At 39.8% G+C, this 16,811-nt stretch overlaps 1 protein-coding gene across 4 annotated transcripts in view; it reads left to right on the top strand.

The window, feature by feature from the left end:
• The window catches only part of PLXNB2 (plexin B2), a 254,318-nt gene that overhangs the window by 182,130 nt on the left and 55,377 nt on the right, over window positions 1-16,811 (top strand). For all 4 annotated transcript variants that reach the window (XM_008642550.2, XM_017745957.1, XM_017745958.1 and 1 more), the window contains 8 exons: window positions 304-404; window positions 2,541-2,667; window positions 4,111-4,261; window positions 6,802-6,916; window positions 7,598-7,700; window positions 8,169-8,270; window positions 13,796-13,888; window positions 15,083-15,164. In XM_008642550.2, the coding sequence (XP_008640772.2) occupies window positions 304-404; window positions 2,541-2,667; window positions 4,111-4,261; window positions 6,802-6,916; window positions 7,598-7,700; window positions 8,169-8,270; window positions 13,796-13,888; window positions 15,083-15,164 (874 nt within the window). The remainder of the gene's footprint in view (window positions 1-303; window positions 405-2,540; window positions 2,668-4,110; window positions 4,262-6,801; window positions 6,917-7,597; window positions 7,701-8,168; window positions 8,271-13,795; window positions 13,889-15,082; window positions 15,165-16,811) is intronic.

The raw sequence follows: 16,811 nt of genomic DNA, 5'->3' as shown, positions 1-16,811 counted from the left end.
CTCAATTATAACAATGTCCTACATTACTTTGAAGACAGGTTAGATAATACTGGAGTGGGGAAAAAAGCAGGAAAAAGTGTGTGAATTTAGACTTTGTTAAGGGGGAAAAGAACATACTGGTTTTATATGTATTTTGTTAAAATCAGGCTGAGCTCTGAGTATGATAATATAGCACCAAGTCTTCTGCTGCCACAGGCAATGACACTGAAGAGCTAAGTCCGCAAAGGTTTCAATGTCCTTGTGCATTTCCATCTCCCCGTGCCTTCTTCAGTTGTTAGGTTTGCCTTGCTTTTGGTTTTCCAGGTGTACCGATTGCCTGTGCAGGACTGCCACAAGTACTCGGACTGTGAGAAGTGTGCCCAGGCGAGGGATCCGTACTGTGGCTGGTGCGTGAGGGAGGGCAGGTGAGTGCTGCTGGGTGTGCTGGGGTGCAGGCAGAGCAACTGCTCAACTCTGGACATGTGCTGGGGGTGACTGCTTGCCATGGTGATCCCAGCTCTTCGTACTCAGCCTTATGCTCCTGGTCATCATTTAATTTTATCACACAGACATTGATATCAATATTCTGTGCACACAAAAATGTCCCCATTGGCTTCTTCAGATTTGATTAGTTTGGGAAAATACATACTTTTCTGCTGGTACTGAGAATGATTTTACATATTCTAACGGTATGTTTTATCACTCTGTGAACTATACAGTCACATGTTCTCCCAGAAAATAAAAAAATGCTCCCTATTTCAATTTTAGAAACTATAGCATATATTTTAAGTACATCAGGAAAGTGTAAAAAAAGAACATAAAAGAAAAAACATTCTATCTCTAACATAGAGTGTATAGCTCAAGTGCTGGTTTTATATAAACATCCTCTATCAAGACGTGTAGCTACAGGGAGCCCTCACCTACCTATAGGAGAGCAGAAAGTGACATTTTGCTGACTATCTGCAGAGGTTCACTGAATGAATATTCAAGCACATGTAAACTAGGACAGCACTGAACAGCCCTGGAATGTCTCTTCTTTATACTCTGAGTTGATTGGAGTGCCGAGAGGGAAGAGCAGTCCTGCAGTTCTCTTTTTGACTACTAAGTTAATTAACCCCTTGGCACGAGTGGTTGGGAATTCGTGATTCTAACTTCTTGCTGTTGGAACAAAGGGGCTGTTTAATTATAATATGCAGATGAATTTCAGGCTTCTAGTTTCCTGCCTGAAAATGTGAACTATCGCATTAGGTTACCTATCAGCCTGATGTAGCATAATATGGAGCACTGCAGAGAAACTTATGTGGTGTGTGCAGGTTTATGTAATATACTGTAACTCTTTCAGCCTGGGATTTCAGTTGCTGTGGGTGAAACCTGAGAATCTGGAATGTAACCTCAAACTCCTCCTGGGCTGCCAGGAGTTGAATGCCTTGGCATATATCATAAAAAAGGCAATTTTCCTTAGATTTCCCTTCAGGTTTCTGATATGACCACTGCCCTCACTATCTCAAAATATTAATGGTTTCTGAGAACAGGCAAACATGAATTTTCATATTTGCTAGTATTTATTTCCAATGGGGAGAAAAAAGTGTTTCATTTCTAAGTTTCAGTTCTGTCTCATGGTGACACACAGCACTTAGTAGTGTGTTTAGGGATATGTTATGTGAACGTAGACTCCGTATGTAAATGATTTGTTTAAAGGAGGTTTGACAGAGCTGTGCAACCACTGCACTGTGTTAAAGTCCCTGATGAGTTAATAGTCTACTTTCTGCTACAGCAGCCAGAGATCCTACAGCATTTTCTCTTAAACTTTGCACAGAATGGAAAGAATATACATGAGATTGTCCCCCTTCAACAAGCTTTTGTAGCCACATATGCAGCTTCTGTACTGCAGCATTTCTTCCTGTACTTGAGCTGGGAAAATCTCCCGGTGTTTTTTGTGAGGCTGCACAACTGCTCTTGTCTTCCCATAATTGTAACAGTGCCTTGGCAGGGAGAGATCTTAAATAGTGGCAGGAATTAATGAAAACACTCCCTACAAAATAACATTTCTAGAGCTGGGTTTACACAGAAGTTCCCCACAAGCTTGTAGGCCCCCAGCAATACTTCTCCGTTGCATTTTGCTGTCCCAAGTGTTGTGTCTTATCAGTGGCAATACACAGGTGTCTGCCATTTGACCTGCAGAAAAAAGCCAGTCTGTGCCCTCTCATTCAGGATGTTGTTATATATTGCAGTGAAGATTATAAGCTTGATTTCAGATGGCTCCACTGCCCAATGGTTCCTGTGCTATCACTGCCTCTGTATAGATTTGGGTTGTCTAATTCAAGGTGCTGTCCAAAATAGTATAGGCACTTGCTTTTGGCATGTCAAACCATCAGTAGCAATTGCACCACTTGTTCTGTTAAAAATTCTCTAATAGCAACCCCACTAGTAAATACTAAAGCAAATTTGTAGTCATCTTGTGTTGTAATTTCCGTCTCTATTCATGAAATTGTTGCATAGTTCAGAGAAAGCAGAAGCCAGCTATAATATTGCTTTGGGTTTTGTTCCTTTTTTTTTTGCAGGTGCACAAAGAAGGCAGACTGTGGAGCAGCTGATAAGGAGAACCACTGGCTGTGGAGTCCAAGTGGCACATGTGTGACTATCATTAGTGCAGACCCTCTAAATATGAGTCGCAGAGCTCCTGCTAAGGTATAACAGCAAAACGCTTTCCTTAAATATTCTTTTAGCACACTGATGTGACTACAAGAAAGATGAATATCTGCATTTCTTTATGCACAGTGGAGACCAGGAAGAGGAGAGTGTTTTGGTATCTCAGTCTCTGTCATTTCTCATAGTGCTCTTTCTTGCCTGCTGTTCTTGCAGGTTGAGTTCACGTTTTTGACCGCTGTAAACCAAAGTGATGCGCTAGTATGGATGATGAAGCACTTACACTTATCTGAATACTATGGAAGTGTTACACAGTGTTGTATAACCCATAAAAAGTAATAAGTAGGGGAGATTTCATGCTGCCCTTTCAGCTTCCTTAAGCATGAACTTAAGTAAGCGCTGAAGCCATAAGCTGTTGCTTTAAAATCCGCAGTGGATTTGCCTACACAGCGAAGTCTGTCTGGGTACATGGAGAAGGTAAATTCAGCATGCAAAACGACTGTGGCAACAAAACTGAGTTTTTGTAGTGTGACCGGGGTGTCATAACTTGCTCTAATTCCAAATGGATCATGCCAGTGCAGACTGAGTACTTCCCAGGGGTGTTCAGCAAGTAAAATCAATAAAATGGCTTTTGATTCCTCCTAATCAGAAATAAAGAAACTTTCTTTCAAGTCACTTCAATTCCATTTCTAAATTATGTAAACAGCATTGTGTTATGGCCATTTCTATGTTGAATAAAAATATTAGTAGAGTGTAACTGGTTTCAATGAGAAAGGGATCGTTGTCTTTTCTACTGGCAATACAAAATGGAAAAAGTTAAACTGTATAATTAACATATTTGAAACATTAAGTCAAGGACAGAATTCCAAATTTCATTTCAATTGTTTTCCCTTTTTTTGTTAAGTTTTTCCATCTTATTTTGCTTTTAGTTTCTCAAATGCTTTCTTTCTCTGAGGAGGTTAAGATCTCACCACCACTCAGAAATCCTCTTTCAGCACTGGATTTTTTGCATTTACATGGAGTCTTGAGGAAGCCACTTTTCTGTTCATCCCTTTCAAACTCCACCATTTCCAGCCTATCCAGCTCTGTTTTCATTATTCACTAATAACACCTAAGGTTAATTTAATATTAATTAATTTTTTCAGGGTTTAAGTGTTAACCACTCTGTTTACTGTTGCTAAACTGGATGCTGAGGACAAGAATAAAAGGGTTTGGGTGTATCTGTACAGACAATTTTGTTCTGTTCTAATGCATTGACAGGACAAGGGGTTTTTTTATCAGTCTAATTCAACAAAGACCCAGCCTGGAAAAATTGGTAGAGGTTTAAGAAGAAAAGATTACCAGATGGGAAGAAATAAAAATTGAAAAGGAGAGCTATGTTCTGTGATGCTAAAATATCACCTTTGAAATGCAAAGTCTCCATGTCTTACTGGGTCTTGGCTCATTTCTTCCAAATATTTTACCCTTTTAAAATTTTGTTTCCAGGTGGAGCTGACTGTAAGTCCACTGCCAGCTTTGACTGAGAGTGACAAGGTTTGCTGTACATTTGGTGAAACAGTGCATTCTGCTCAGTTGAAAGAAGGGGTTATTATCTGTGATCCGCCTGATGTAATTCCTCCAACACCAAAACATCAAGGTAAACAAATATTGCTACCCTACATGGATAATAAGAGAAAAGAACGTAGACTGCTGTTTCTAATGTGATGCTCTTATATGAGGTTGATACCAGGTGGGTTTTTTTCCCTCTTCCAGTCACTTTTCCCAAATAGTCTGCCGCTGAACTGTCAAATTGCTCAAACTTTTGCTGTTGATATATTTACAAGCTGTGGCATTCCCAGTGTTCCTGCTGGGAACCTGAAACAGTAGCTTGGTAGACACATAAACATGGAGCCAGAGAGGTGCTATTCTGTGTCCCAAACAAACAAAACCCAGTTACTCTAATCTAAGCCTAAGCTTTCTGATTTGACTCTTCTTATATCTGCTTCAACTGTGAAGGAGTTTATGTCTGACTTCTTAGTTTTGCTCCAGTCAGCTTCAGTGGCTTTTTTTCTGGTTCATGTCACAAGGCTATCCTTTCTATCATACAGCCTTTTGCCTCTTCTTCTGTGTGTCCTCCAACTTCTGCAGCAGTAAGCCCGGTGGAAAAATACTTGATCATATAATTAAAGACTGCATCATTGTTCTGAACCACTGATTATAGGACCAAGGTCTGTTGCCAGCCATAATTCTGTGCAATTTCCTAGATGGTGCTTTGTTCATGCTTTAATTCATACAATCTTGATGCATAAACACATGGAATGAAACTCATTACACAACACTGTTTATTATGTATCAAGTCTAAAAGTCTGAAGAGAAATAACAGGCAAAAAACGTGCTCTTACAGCTTGCAGACATACCCCTGAGGATAAGTCTTTTATATGTATCATAACAGTCATGAACTGTCAGAGTGGTACTTGGAAGCACTTTTTAAGATAAGTTTCAATTCTCTTAATGCTGAAACAGGTAAAAATCTAATTTTAGTTGCAAGGAGAGTAATTATATTAAAGTCTTATTATTGAGTTTTACACTAGCTGGAGTATGTCATGGTATCAGATTCTGCTAAGTGTTAAAGTAGCACTCTGTTATTTAGGGCCAATTCATATTCCCTAAATATTTTGTAAATCAGGACATAAAACAATGGGGTTGATAAACATGATATCTTGATGTCATCCAGCATGAAATGTAAGACTAGAAGCCTGTCAGAGAAGGCATCAGAGTGAGCAAGACATCTAGAAATAATATGACTCTCTGAATTGGTTGCACATCTGAAAGAATGTTCAAAAGTAATATTAGGGTGCTCAGAAACTCAGCAGACACCAGCAGAAGGCTGGCAGCTACAAACATTCACAGAACCACAGAATTTCTAGGGTCATAAGGGACCTGGGGAGATTGCCTAGTGTAACCCCCCTGCTAGAGCAGGTTCACCTAGAGCAGGTTGCACAGCATCACGTCCAGGTGGGTTTTGAATGTCTCCAGAGAAGGAGGCTTCACAACCTCTCTGGGAAGCCTGTTCCAGTGCTCTGTCACCCTCAAAGCAAAGATGTTTGTCTTCCTATTCAGGTAGACCCTCCTGTTTGTCTCAGTTTGTTGCCATTGCTCCTTTTCTGTCTGAACAGAGTATGTTCCCATCCTTTTGACAGCTGCCCTTAAGATATTTGTAGGCATGGTATTTGTTTGTTCCTGGCAGCATGTGACAAAAAGTCCTGAGCCATCCAGTTATTGTTAGGATGTTAGGAAGCCCTGTTGATGTTGGAAAAGTCTCGATTGCTTTGGTTGTGGTTGGTTGGTTCTAAACGGGATTTCTAGGAAGGATGCCTTTTCTCAGTCCTGTTGTTAGGAAATCCCCTGTCATTCCTATGAGTCTGGAATATTCAAGGGGACCCAGTGCAGGCAGAGGTAACTTCCAGCCAAGCAGCTGATGGTTGTCCAAGAACCTGTTCAAGGAAAGCAGAGTTTGAAATTGCTCAATTGCTTGTGAAATAGCTTGTCATAAGGGCTTAATGATTTCTGCAAAAGATATTTCAAACAGTTTCACTCTTTAGTAATAATCCAGACAAGTACATTTGTGGAGAAATCGTGTATGGCAAACTGAAGCTCACAAGTGCCTGTGGTTACAGTATTGCAAGCACTGTTGGTCATTAACCACAAAGATCACTTGCTTGAATTCTCATGACAACATTTTTAATTCACAAATGAAAGAAGTAATTTTACATGCAGACATATTCATATTTAAGAAAATGTTTTATTTAAAATGACTGTTCTTGTGCCAGTTTTCATCTGTGTTCAATTATGTCCTTACTCGGTTTTCCTTGTTCTTCTAGACTCTTTAAAATTCTAGCATGATGATAGCACCACTGAAAAACACTTCCATAAAACAAAGCTATTCTTTAATTTTGCTTCTTCCCTATTTTCTCTCTTTGCTTTTCTTCTGAGAACCATGTGCTGGAAAATCTTGTAAAGCTTAAAAAGACAAAACAGAATTTACAGACTTAAAGTCATGAGATCCAAAGTGTCAACAGTATAGTTAAATATTTGCTTATGTCCTGTAAAATAATAAAACTGTTATCATTGTATCATTCAGCTCAAGAGCTGAAGAATTCAACAACCACTTGGATATTTTTTTTTCTTTTGTGATAGATCATGTTTCAGTTCCACTTCAGTTAACCTTTGAAAAGAACAAGATTTTTTTTGCATCATATACTTACCCTTTTTATGACTGTGAAGAAGCAATGAATCTTATTGAAAATCAGCCGTAAGTATTTCAGCTTCTTAAGCGTTTAGATCCTGTAGCTTGGTATGTTAGGTAACTGGCACCTGAATTATTCAATCATTTCATAATTAAGACTTTGGCACTCAAAATTTGCCAGTGTCTGAGTCCTTTTTCTTACATTTTAATGGAGTTTAAAAATGGTTGAAGGGCACCTGGTGAGCCCACAACATAAAACATGGAATAGAAATATTCATGGCACATATCATTAAGGCCAGTTCATTGTGTTGCCATTTCTATAGCTGCTAATGTGTCTGCAGGTGAGGAACATGGACATCTGTGTGCCTACTTGTTCCCTGTAATGATAGCAGTATGGTGCTTTGAGTTGCAGAGCATTCAAATAGGGCAGGTGCAGCCACCCCAAACCCTTTGTTCATCCTTACGTATGTAGGTTGATCAAAATCACTTCTAGTCCTCTCAGGCTTGATCTCAAAGTTTTTTGCAAATGCTATGGTTTTCTGATCCTCACTCAAGTATTTATTTAAGGGATAAAATAGGTTTATGGGGTTCTTGAATTGCTCTTACCAAGTTTTCAGCTTAATATACTAAGGACACTATAACAGACTGCTCTACCCTCCATGAATAAATATGGAATTTAATTTACTTTTCTTGTTAGTGGGAGAAAAAGCTTGACAATTTGTCATGACTACCATGTTATATTTGTAGATGCTATTCCTGTGCAAGCAATAGATGGAATTGCCAGTGGGACTGGAAGAGACATATCTGTGAAGAGTCCTCTTCAGTACAGGATGTGATAAAACAAAATATGGTAATGTTTAAAAATAAGGTTATTAGGTTTTTTATTAGAACACTTCAATATTTTGTTTGCTGTATCTCTCATATCAGTTGGTTGAATCAGAGATTTGAAAATGATTCTAAAGTTAACTCCAGAAGTGTAAGGTGGTTTGTTTTTTTTGTGACAGTGCGGGGGTGGGAATTTAAGGGTGTGATTGAGGAGGGGCAGTGAGACTCGTGAAAGGATATTTCTGTTCCTTTTACTATTTTGCTTCAATGGGAGGAACGAGATTTCAAGGCAGGGAGAGATAATCACCCACAGCTTTGACATACGCTGCAGTCATTTTTAGCATGTCTAATTTGAAAGGGTGTAATCAAATCTGTCACTGTATTTTAAGCATGAAGTTCTTCAGAACAATCATTCTATTGTCCAAAGGCCACTGGAGCTTGTTGTGATAAGAGTTTTTATTTGTAATAACATATAAAATGTTTCTCTCCCTAGGAAGGAGAATGCCCACAGTTTCTAGACCCTAACCCTCCTATAATACCTATGGAGTACCAAACAACTGTGTATTTTGAGGGAAAACATCTAGATTATTATCGGGTAAGCAGATTCATTCAAAGCTAGCTGTCATTTGAATGCCTCTTAAACTGCATCCACACCCCTAAACTAAAGCATTAGTTCATGTGCCTTGGAGATCCTGCTTGTAATTTAAAGAAAGAAAAGAGCTATACATTCAAGTTTCATATAATATTGGTTACTGTGGTAGAGTCATCACCAAGAGAGAATCAGAGCCCGGGAAAATACTCTAACTACTAAAATGGAGGGGGCGTTTTAAAGAATGTAAGTTGGACCTATTAAAACACTGGACAATTATTTTTCATGTAATGAAATGAGAGGGGATGTAGGAATTGTGAATGTTTCACATCTTTTTCTAATTAAATATTTGGTGGGTTTTGTTGCTATTGCTCTAGAATGACATCACTCTGTGGGCTTAATTCAGTTTTCACCTTTCAAACACAAAAAGGCACTCCGACATTAAATATTTCTTAGCTTGGATAAAATAATCTTTTGCTTTTGTGTGTGTGTGTGATCATCAAACCAGAAGATCAGGTATTTTCTCAACCACAGTAAAGGCTTCTCTTTCTTAGTGCTTGCTCCCAGAAAAAAAAAGCCTCTAAGAAGTCAGATAGACCCCAGGGTCTTAATTGCTTTATAGCCTAGACAATGCATAAAATGTTATTGTTAGCTGGATAAAAATGAAGTTTAAAAACCATTTTTAGGTGATAGCTCAAGTATTGTTACCCATTTCTAGTCTTTGTTTCTGTGTTGTCTTTGTGTAAATGTGAATTGATGATAGATGCCCTGGGGAGTGCATCGATTTCTTTAACTACTGGCCATCTATCAAGGGAAAGAAGGCTCTTGTTTTTTGAAGGGATTTTTTTTCCTTTTTCAAAATGAATACTGTACTGCTTAGAAGCAATTCCTTCTATCACCTTTTCTACTCCTGCCAAGGGATGGAAAAGGGTCAACAGGCCTGAAGAGTAGCAATGTAAGAAGAGTATTCAGAGAAGTGTAAAAAGCAACCCATAAGCACTATAATCGTATGAAAACCATGTTGTGTGTCACTACTATAGACATGTATAAAAACTGTGCTATAAAAGCCATATGTTCCAAAAAAAAAAATTTTGTTTGAAGACCTTAAAAATATATGCAGAAAATGAAATGCAAATTTGGCAAATTTGGTGTGTTCTCCAAGATGTCAGAACTGGTCCCTGGTAGGATGTCTGGCTGTGTGCAACATGGGGCACACAACACCTCTCCTAAACCCACAGCTCTCTTTGCTAAAAATTGGAAAGTATTCCAGAGATTACACTCGTATTTCTTTTGTTTAACATTGTGAAGAGCTGTTTTTTATGCCCTAGAGGAAAATAATTTCCTGCTCCCTTGATATAACTGGAAGAGCCCTTTCTCTCTCTAGAACAAATTCAGGGCAGATGCATAATCTAGATGTGCTGAATTTGACTTCTAGTGGACCCTTGTCCTCCAAGGAGAAACAGCATCAGGAGTGCAAACACTCCTTCATCTAGTTTATCATTCTATGAATAAGCACTTTAATCTTTCTGAACTACTAGTAACAAAAAGAGAATGGAAATAAGGCTGCTGGGTTTTTTTAATTCTGTGAGATATCAATTGCATTTAACAAATGCAAAGACACATCCTGTGGATTGAATGCTTTGTCATGGGTAGCAATGTTTAACGGTTTGCTACAGAATGTATTTATTTAACTTGGAACTGGGAAGGCTTACGAGTTCAAGTCACTGTAAGAAGTCAAGCTGAATGCATAGTCCCAAAACTGGAAAGATGCTGGAGAGCAGTGAGTGTCAAATGATGTCAGAGTAATTTTTCTTGGGTGAGAGCCATGTGAAAATGTCACGTCTGTCATGGGATCAGCTCCATATATCCTGGTACAGAGATGTGTTTTAAAGTCAAAACGAAAATGCCTTTAGTGGCAGGACTTGAAGAGACACACTCAGTGACTATAGCTATATACACAGACCTCTAATATATGTGATAACAGACAAATAAGGCATTAAATAGTTGTAATCACATAGGCACTCATGCCTGTGGGGTCATGCTATCTGAAGTAGTAGCTTTGATGACTGAAAGTTCATTTGAGTAAGGGCATAACTTACACTCAGTCTTTGGTAAACATCTCATGGAAAACAGGGTGGCTCAGGAGAAGCCATGGATGGATATTTTGTAGGGATTGGCCCACAGCCCAAATGCTAAATAGCATTTGCCTTCTCATGTGGAACAATTTTGCCACAGGATATGCTGGGAATTACAGCATCTTTGAAGCTAGCAGTCATGCAGCTATGAGCACATTTAAGGTCTTTATTGATTAGAACGTTGGTACATCCATTTTCCTCCTATTTTCCTTGCCTAAATTCTTGCTTAGGAAAAGCAAAAAATTAATGTTGTGTTGTCACTTTGAACTACTGGTTCTATTATCTTGGTTTAATCTGTGCTTTACTTAAAAGCGCATTGCACACCCAGCCTTATCGTGGGTGACTAAGTGCACTATCCAACATTGTGCATATAAGCATCTTCATCTCTAGGTGGAGATGAACAGTGAAGGGCTTGCTTACTGAGTAGAAGAGGTAAATGACTTAAAAAACTGCTAGTGCAGAACTATATCAAGAATTATTTCTATACTGGAAGTATAGAAACTGCTATACTTCCACTGAGGGTGGAAGTATAAGCTCACACATTTTGTATGCTCCTCTTAACTTGTAAACACTTAAAGTACAATGAATAAGTCTCCTCATGATAGCTTCCACTGGAGGGAAATAGACTAAAAGAGGAGATGCTGTTGACTGTTCTTCTGCCCTTCCTTCCTCTGAAAGAATTTCAGTAGGAAGGAGAGAGAAATCCAAGCTGTTGTCATTCTTCTGGGAATAGCCCCATCCAGGAGAGGCAGAGGGAGGGAAGTTTTGTACTGAATAGTCATATTGCATGCAATTTCTGAGAGGCATTCTCCAGCTGAGTCCTTGAAAGATTGGCACAGTAGGAGAGACAGATGTAGTGGCATCAAGATAACCTTATTAGCCCACCAAAGATTTTCATTAAAAGTAATTTCCCATTTGGATTTGTCTTTGTCATGTGTGTCTGATGTGTAACCTGCTTCTTAGTGTTTGCTACACATCTCTTGCACCAAAACTACTGACTGTGAGCACTGTGGCCTTCTGCTCGAGAGCCTGGTGTAGCAAACTCCTGATTTCAATGCACGCCAGGTATCAGCTGTCACACACAGCAAAGCTCCCCTCCTCTCCCAGAACCTGCTGTTAACATGTGGGAAAGCCTTACACAGGAGCAGCAGAATTTGAACATTTTGAAAAATACATGTTATATTAAAATACATGGGGCAAGAAAAACGAGGCAGCATTCCTATTAAAAAAATATTTATAAGGAGATGCTTTAAAACTTGGACTCTATAGATGTTTTCTGTAAAGCAGAATGGGCTGTAAAAGTTTCAGACAAGGCTTTTCAGAGCTCAGTCACTAGCTTATTTTTTGTGTAGCTTCCTAGAATGAAGAAGTAAAAGGTTTGTTTTCTTCTATAAAACAACCACACAGAGACTCAAGTCAGGTCCTTTACCTGGTTAAAGCATGTTGTCCTCCTCAGCCACAAACCTTGGTGGGCTCATGTCCACTGCCCAGCCTGTCACAGTAGGAAAGGTTTCCACTATGTTAATTAGATAAACCCAGTGACCCAGGAGTTACCTGTGATTCCAACATTGAAGAAGTAGCTACAAATAAAAAAGATAAGATGCTCAAACACAAGACTTAGATCATAGCAGGAGACAATGTACTTAACCTTTGGAGCAGAAAAGAGGAATTGAGTAACCATTCTTTTTTTGCCATGTGCACTCCAAGACAGATGGGTCTGGTCAAAACCAGGGACTAGTTCTTTACACCCACAGTGAATTGCTCATGAAGTCCAGCAAGGTCACTGACAAGGTCCTGCACCTGCATCAGTGCAGACTGGGGGTTGAATGGATTGAGAGTAGCCCTGTGGAGAAGGACTTGGGAATGAAACATTATATGGGAGCTGGCAATGTGCACTTGCAACCCGAAACCCAATGGTATCCTGGGCTGCATCAAAAGAAGTGTGGCCAACAGGTTGAGGGAGGTAATTTATCTTCTTCCAGTCCACTCTGCTGAAACTTCAGCTGGAGTATAGTATCCAGCTCTGGGGTTCCCAGTACAAGAAAGATGTGGACCTTCTGGAAAGGGTCCAGAGAAGAGATATGGGAATGATCAGAGAGAGGGTGAGAGCTGGAGTACCTCTTCTATGAAGAAAAACTGACAGAGTTGAGGTGGTTCAGCCTGGAGAAGGCTCCTGAGAGACATTTTTGTGGACTGTCAATATATAAAGGAGGCTTATAAGAAAGATGGGGAGAGATGTTTTACCAGGGCCTGTAGGGTCAGAAAAAGGGGCAACATTTTTTAAACTGAAAGAGGATAGGTTTAGATAGATAAGGAAGAAATCTTTCACAATGAGAATGGTGTGAGACTTGAACAGGTTGCCCAAGAAACTTGCATGTACCCCATCCCTAGAAATGTTCAAAGCCAGTTTGGATGGGACTTTGAACACCCTGGTCTAGGGAAAAATGTCCCTGCCTATGTCAGGGTTGTTGGACTAGGTGGTCTTTGAAAGGTCCCTTACAACCCAAATCATTTTGTGATTTTGTAAAGGTGAAGGTTGTCTTGTCCCCCAGTGAGTTCTGATTTCATAAGTCTTTACCAACATTACTGTCTGAAAATATCCTTGCTGTTCACTTCTCTAATATTCTTCTGGCAAAGTTGTTTGCATGCCTGTCCTATGGGCAGGAGAATGACCCAGCACAGAAATAATGTCATGGGATGAGGATTTTAGCCAGCTAAGTTCTTTGACTGAATCACAAAACAGCCAAGCTGAGAGCTTTGTCAGTGCAGTGAAGGTCAGTGTGTGCTATGGACTTAAGACAGGAATTAATAGACTTAGGATCTAGGGAGAAGAGATGGGAAGAAGATGCCTAGGAGGCAGGAATACCCTTAAATTAGTGCTGCCATCAAAGACTGTCCTGTGAAAATACAGCTGGAATCATGGTAAGGCAGGAGAAAGGCAGCAAGAGCTGAGAGACAAAGAGCTGAGAGACGTTCATTCCAGTTTCCCATGCAGCTCTTGCATTGATGCTCTGCCCAGAATCCCTACAAAGAAAACCTTTAAGGGCAGAACTCACACAGCTCTCTTAATAACACATCTGATGTGTGAAGCCATCCAGTATTCACATCTCTTAGATTTTTCTTATTGCTCCCTAAAACTGAGTGCTATATATGATGTTGCTTTCCTTGGACTTGTTGGTGTGCCTACCAGGAATGAATGTTGGAGGAGTGCAGCAAAGCTGCAGATTGCTCTGGCTCAGCGTTTCACTAGCATTGCTTTAGAAGATGGCTGTAAGCGGTTAGCCTTCTCCGTTTGGATTTAATTACTTCCAGGGCTGAACAGGATATTGCCTGGTGATGTTTTACTATGCTTGGTGATGCTATACAAGTTCTAAACTGAAATTTTCTCATCCTTAGGGTAAAAAATTTACAGTTGGAAACAGCCAATTTGAATTTGAAGCTTCTGTTGATGAGTCAGATGAAGGAAAATTTTCATTCGTGAGTAAAGAGGTAAATGAGAAAATATGATTCACCTACCAAATATGCTCAGTTCTTCTTCTTAACTGTTCCAGTAGCCACATGTGTCTAGAATTATAAAGGTAGTATGTGTTTCCCTCAGAAAAGAAAGTCACCTCTGATGGAGATTCTCCTTTGGCAGTAGTAGTCAAAGGCAACACTTTTGGCTCAGAGCTCCTGAAGTCTCCCCTCAAAGCCCTCAATCTTTCTCCTTGATTTCTCTACCTGTGTAACCCATGGAATTATTGAACAATCTTTGGAGGAATTTGAGACCACTACTGTTTTATTCTTCACTTTTTATGCAATCTAGTGAAATCACTGAGGATAAAATGCAAGAATTTCAGTGCTCTCCCTCTCCACATTCCAATTCATTACCTTTCCCATTTTGTATCTGTAAAATGGGAATGGTAAGAATGGTAACAAAATGCTGTTGCTTGGCTACCTAGTAGTTATGCTTCTTTCGCTCTTGCTTGTTTTACTGAGAAAGGAAATAATATTTTAAAAATTGTCTATTTTCTAAGCTCAAAGTTTGACTCACAAATGTTATGCTGACTTTAAACTTTGTCTTACAAGCTCACCAACAGTAGATTTGAGAATTAATGAGCATTTATGCATCATCTGTGCCTAGCACAAAGCATTTGCCTTATAAAGCCTCTGTATTTTTATTTGTTCTTGTTTCCCAACAATTCTCATTGCTGCTCTTTCAGCATGAACAGAAGCTCATGTCTTGGAGCATGTGAACCTTGTGATTTGGCTGTAAAATGAGGAGGCTGCACTGCAAAAGATGCAAGATTTCCCCTCCATGTGGTGCAAGTCTGCTGTGCCCACAGAAGTAATGGGGCCAGATGGTGTGGGAAGGGAGAACTCAGCAGGGTCAGCAGCTATACTTACTGCCTCTGAACAGTACTTTTGCTGCTTTGATACTTATAACCAAATGTAAATTAAATTAATGAAAAGCGAGTATTCAGATACTGCTGTCCCTTGGTACTTGAAAATTCTGATTGTGAAGGATTAGGTTCATTAAAACATTTTTCTATAATGTATTTGGCCAAGATGAAAAAAAGGCCATAAGGCCTGGGAGAGTTTCTAAAACCTTCACAGGTCTGATTTCTGAGAATCATAGAAAATGCATGAAATTAACCTTGCCAAATGAAGGTATAAATATCTTTATTATGTTATCTTTTCCAGTTCTCCTATAGTGCAAATGAGACCCTACAACTTAATTTATCCATAAAAACAGATAAAGTCAAGATTGACAGCAAATTGATGGGTAAGTATGAAATATGGGATTAAAGGAGATTAATTACAGTATGCAGAAATCTATTCCTCCATAATTTGGAGACTTGTTAGTAAGAATGTTTGTGGGTTTTACTGGTTTGGGTGGAACAATTAAATCTGACGGATCAAAAGTTATTAATACTAAACTAATGCATTAAACATCTGTGTTGTCAGCAAGTTTGCCAAGTGACACCAAGCTATGTGGTGCATCTGATACACTGGAGAGAAGGGATGGCATCCAGAGGGAGTTTGATGGGCATGAGAGGTGGGCCTGTGCAAACCTCATGAGGATCAACAAGGCCAAGTGCAGGGTCCTGCACGGGGATTGGGGAAATCCCAAACACAAATACAAGCCAGAATAGGCGCTGAGAGCAGTCCTGCAGAGCAGCACTTGGGGTGAAAAGCTGGACCCAGCAATGTGTGGATGCAGCCCAGAAAGCCAGTCATATCCTGGGCTGGATCAAAAGCAGCGTGGCCAGCAGGGCGAGGGAGGGGATTCTCTCCCTCCACTCCACTCTACTCTCATGACACCCCATCTGGAGTGCTGCATCCAGCTCTGGGCCTGCTGCTTAAGAAGGACATGGACCTGTTGGAATGAGTACAGAGTAGGAAGGGCCACAAAGATGATCAGAGGGCTGGAGCACCTCTCCTATGAGGAAAAGCTGAGAGAGTTGAGGTTGTTCAGCCTGGAGAAGAGAAGGTTCCAGGGAGACCTTATTGCAGTCTTCCAGTACTTAAAGGTCACTTATCGAAGGGATGGGGATTTAGAATCTTTTTTGCAGGGACGGTTGAGATAGGACAAGGGGTAATGGTTTTACACTGAAAGAGAGTAAATTTAGACTAGATATAAGGAAGAAGTTCTTTACAGTGAGGCTGGTGAAACACTGGCACAGGTTGCTGTGCTGGTTTCAGCTGCAGTAATTTTCTTCACAGTGGCTGATATAGGGCTATGTTTTGGATACCAGAGAGATGGCAGCTGCCCCATGCCTGGAAACACTGAGGTTCAGGTTGGATGGGCCCTTGTGTAGAATCACAGGATCACAGAATATCCTGAGTTGGAAGGGCCCCACAAGGATCATCAAGCCCATCTCCTGACTGCACACAGGACTATCTCAAAAATCACTTGATCTAGTTGAAGATGTCTCTGCTAATTGCAGAGATTTGGACTAGGTGACCTTTATAGGTCTTTTCCAACCCAAAGTATTCTGATTCTATGATTCTATGATTTTCGAGATTGCTTTTGCTCTGAAGTGCAATCTTAATAGCAAAGCCTCGCCGTTCATACTTACTTAAGTATTTTGGTTTGGGTTTTTTTAATAATCTTTTCCTTTCTGCAATGAACTTTCCTCATCAAAGGGCAGAAAGAGGATCCTTCTCACAGCCACTCATATGGACTTCACCTGAAATCTCATCTCTTAGCTGTGTCTCAGTTCAGACAGATTCTGCAGTCCCTGTGTTGGCTGGTAATCAGGAAAACACAGAAACATTCAGGGTGTTTTCAGCTTCTTACTGTATTCACTTATTTCTATTAAAAACTAAATTAAAAATTATAGCACCAAGACTTGATCTCTGATAAAAATCTCTTTATGAATATAAATTTCATTTCTTTTCAACATACAGTAATGAGGCAATTATGTCT

This window comes from Corvus brachyrhynchos, unplaced genomic scaffold, assembly GCF_000691975.1.
Source record: "Corvus brachyrhynchos isolate BGI_N302 unplaced genomic scaffold, ASM69197v1 scaffold239, whole genome shotgun sequence".
NCBI classification, from domain to species: domain Eukaryota; kingdom Metazoa; phylum Chordata; class Aves; order Passeriformes; family Corvidae; genus Corvus; species Corvus brachyrhynchos.
This window is presented reverse-complemented; position numbering and strand designations above follow the sequence as displayed.